General features: G+C 34.9%; 1 protein-coding gene across 2 annotated transcripts; it reads left to right on the plus strand.

Annotated features, from left to right (window-relative positions):
* Nucleotides 1–2045, plus strand: LOC149161190 (protein LURP-one-related 15-like). 2 transcript variants are annotated; one of them, XM_089435490.1, is made up of 3 exons: nucleotides 1–351; nucleotides 1497–1610; nucleotides 1795–2045. In XM_089435490.1, exons 1-3 carry the CDS (start codon nucleotides 79–81, stop codon nucleotides 1927–1929), a joined length of 522 nt encoding a protein of 173 aa, XP_089291616.1. In that variant the 5' UTR covers nucleotides 1–78; the 3' UTR covers nucleotides 1930–2045. The 2 variants fall into 2 exon arrangements, with proteins under 2 accessions (XP_089291616.1, XP_089291615.1); XM_089435489.1 differs by having other exon boundaries at nucleotides 7–351; nucleotides 1497–1709.
* The last annotated feature ends 319 nt before the right edge of the window (nucleotides 2046–2364 follow it).

Here is a 2364-nt window from a genome sequence, read left to right on the forward strand (position 1 = left end):
GGAAAGAAGCATAATATTTAGATTACACTCACTTCCCTGAATACAATTGATTGGCAGTACTCCCCCAAGGAAATCAAAATGCATACGCAACAGCCTTACTTCCAATTCCAACCTCAGAATTTTGCAGGGCCAAACAGCCGAACCGTAGCCGTGATCGGCCATCAGTTCTGTTGTCCTTACCCAATTTTATTAACGATAGAGAAGAGGGTCATTAGCTTCAGCGGCGGCGATTTCAATATCTTGGACAGCAATGGAAACCTGTTTCTCGCTGTCGATGGCAGGGCATTCAGCCTCAGAGACACACGGATTCTGAGAAACCAATATGGGAATCTCCTCACCATGAGAAGGAAGGTAAACCCACAATAATACTGATGCATTTTGTCATCACTTGATTTTTTTTCAAAGAAAACAGTCCGTCACAATAATTGTGGAGACTTCCCGGAATTTGAACCTGTGACTTAATTTTCTAGGTGTGACATAATTTTCGCAAGACTTCACGAGATTTGAACTTGTGACTTCGAATTCTGAGTGTGACCTAATTTTCCGAGTTGAAAACATGTCCTGGGTTTGTAGGGAGTCACGGAATTCGAACCTGTGACTTAATTTTATAGGTGTAACATAATTTTCATGGGGCTCCACAGAATTTGAATTTGTGACCTAACTTTCTAAGTGGAAAACATATCTGGGCCCTCATGGTTGAAAATTTAAAAGGCACAGAAATGGAGAAATGGAGATGGGTTTTGATTGAAATTTTTATAGACATGGAAATGGAAAAGTGTTTTGATTGAAATTGTAAATATGCTGAAATGGAAATGGACTATGATTCTACAGATTATTAGAACATTTAATATAATCTTTCTGAACACCATAGTCAAATTACGTCTTTAAATACCACGTTTACCTGTCAGAAGTTTACGGTTACGTGTTTAAATACCACTACCTTAACCTGAACTATGCCTCCAAGAGCAGTAAAAAGATTGTACTGGAATTGAACCTTGCTGATCCAGAAAATGCCTCCCAGAAGAGTAAAAAGATGGTACCCTAATTGAACCACCTGGTCCATTTTGAAAAGCTTTTTTACATAATGTACAGAAAATACTCTTTTTTAATGGAATATGGATTACAGAAGACTGAATTGAATTTTGGAAATTTTAGAATCTAAAAAAATGGAACTATATAAATTTACAAAAACTCACTCTAATTTTGTTAGATTCTATATTTGAAAAATTAGACAAACCAAATTTACCATAACTTGAGCTTACTCACGAATAGATTAGTTGGAAAATTAGACCAACTAAATTTACAATAACTTGAGCTTACTCACCAATAGATTAGTTGGAAAATTAGACCAACTAAATTTACAAATAACTATAAACATACCAAATTCACAAACACAATTATCTTTCAAAAACTTCATCTCACTCCCCTGTTATTGTTATCATAGTATATGTTTGAGTCTGATTGTTGTTTTGTCTTAATGATTTATCTCATGGCAGTTGCTGAGCCTTCACAACACATGGGAAGCATACCGAGGCGAGGGAACCAGGCCAGAAAATCTGATTTTCACTGCACGGAGGTCCACACTATTTCAGTGGAGGACGTCTCTGAAGGTATATTTGGGCAATAATGCTCACCCTGATTTTAAGGTCAAGGGAAGCTTCTTTGAACGGTCTTGTACAATTTATCAAGGAACAACCGTTATTGCCGAGGTATAATACCCTGTTTTGTCTGGTTCACATATATATACGAAAACACAGACATAAAACATAATTTTCATGAATAACTTGTGTGCAGATGAAGCGTAAATACACGGTTTCACAAGTTTTAATGGGGAGGGATACGTTTACAGTCACTGTGTACCCGGGGGTCGATTATGCCTTCATTGTGGCTCTTGTGGTAATTCTCACTGAAATCTTTCAAAGCGAGTAACTCTTCACATACCCTGCGATCTGTCAATTGCTGTCCTGCACCCAAGTGGTGAAACATTGAAATACTCAAACGTGTAATAACATTTAAGGTTTAGATACAGGTAAGTATTTTTATTATTTTATTTGATTATCATTAATGCAGGGAGATTTATCATCTTTATTCAAAGAAAATCAAACCACTTGAAATAATTGATGATGGTACTATGTCTTTAAGTTTTGGATTGTTAACTTATTTTTGTGTTAAATTATTTAAATATTACTAACATATTGCATTAAATTACTTGAATATTAAAATATTTTCGTAGTTAATAAAAATAGAATTCTTGGCATCCTATTTAACAACTCTATATCTTTTTTTTTAAGGTTAAAGCCACTTGCCATTGGTTTTTTTTATAAATGTTCTTTTAAGTCACTTATTGTTTTTTTTATTTGTTAA

This window comes from Pinus tabuliformis, chromosome 5_2 (genome assembly GCF_031772625.1).
Source record: "Pinus tabuliformis cultivar Carrire ecotype Pingquan chromosome 5_2, CPIR1, whole genome shotgun sequence".
Lineage (NCBI taxonomy): Eukaryota > Viridiplantae > Streptophyta > Pinopsida > Pinales > Pinaceae > Pinus > Pinus tabuliformis.

Coding starts and splice junctions, on each gene's coding strand:
- LOC149161190 (XM_089435489.1), top strand. CDS start 79: ATGCATACGCAACAGCCTTACTTCCAATTCCAACCTCAGAATTTTGCA. Junction 352..1,496: donor TCCTCACCATGAGAAGGAAG/GTAAACCCACAA, acceptor ATCTCATGGCAG/TTGCTGAGCCTTCACAACAC. Junction 1,710..1,794: donor GAACAACCGTTATTGCCGAG/GTATAATACCCT, acceptor ACTTGTGTGCAG/ATGAAGCGTAAATACACGGT.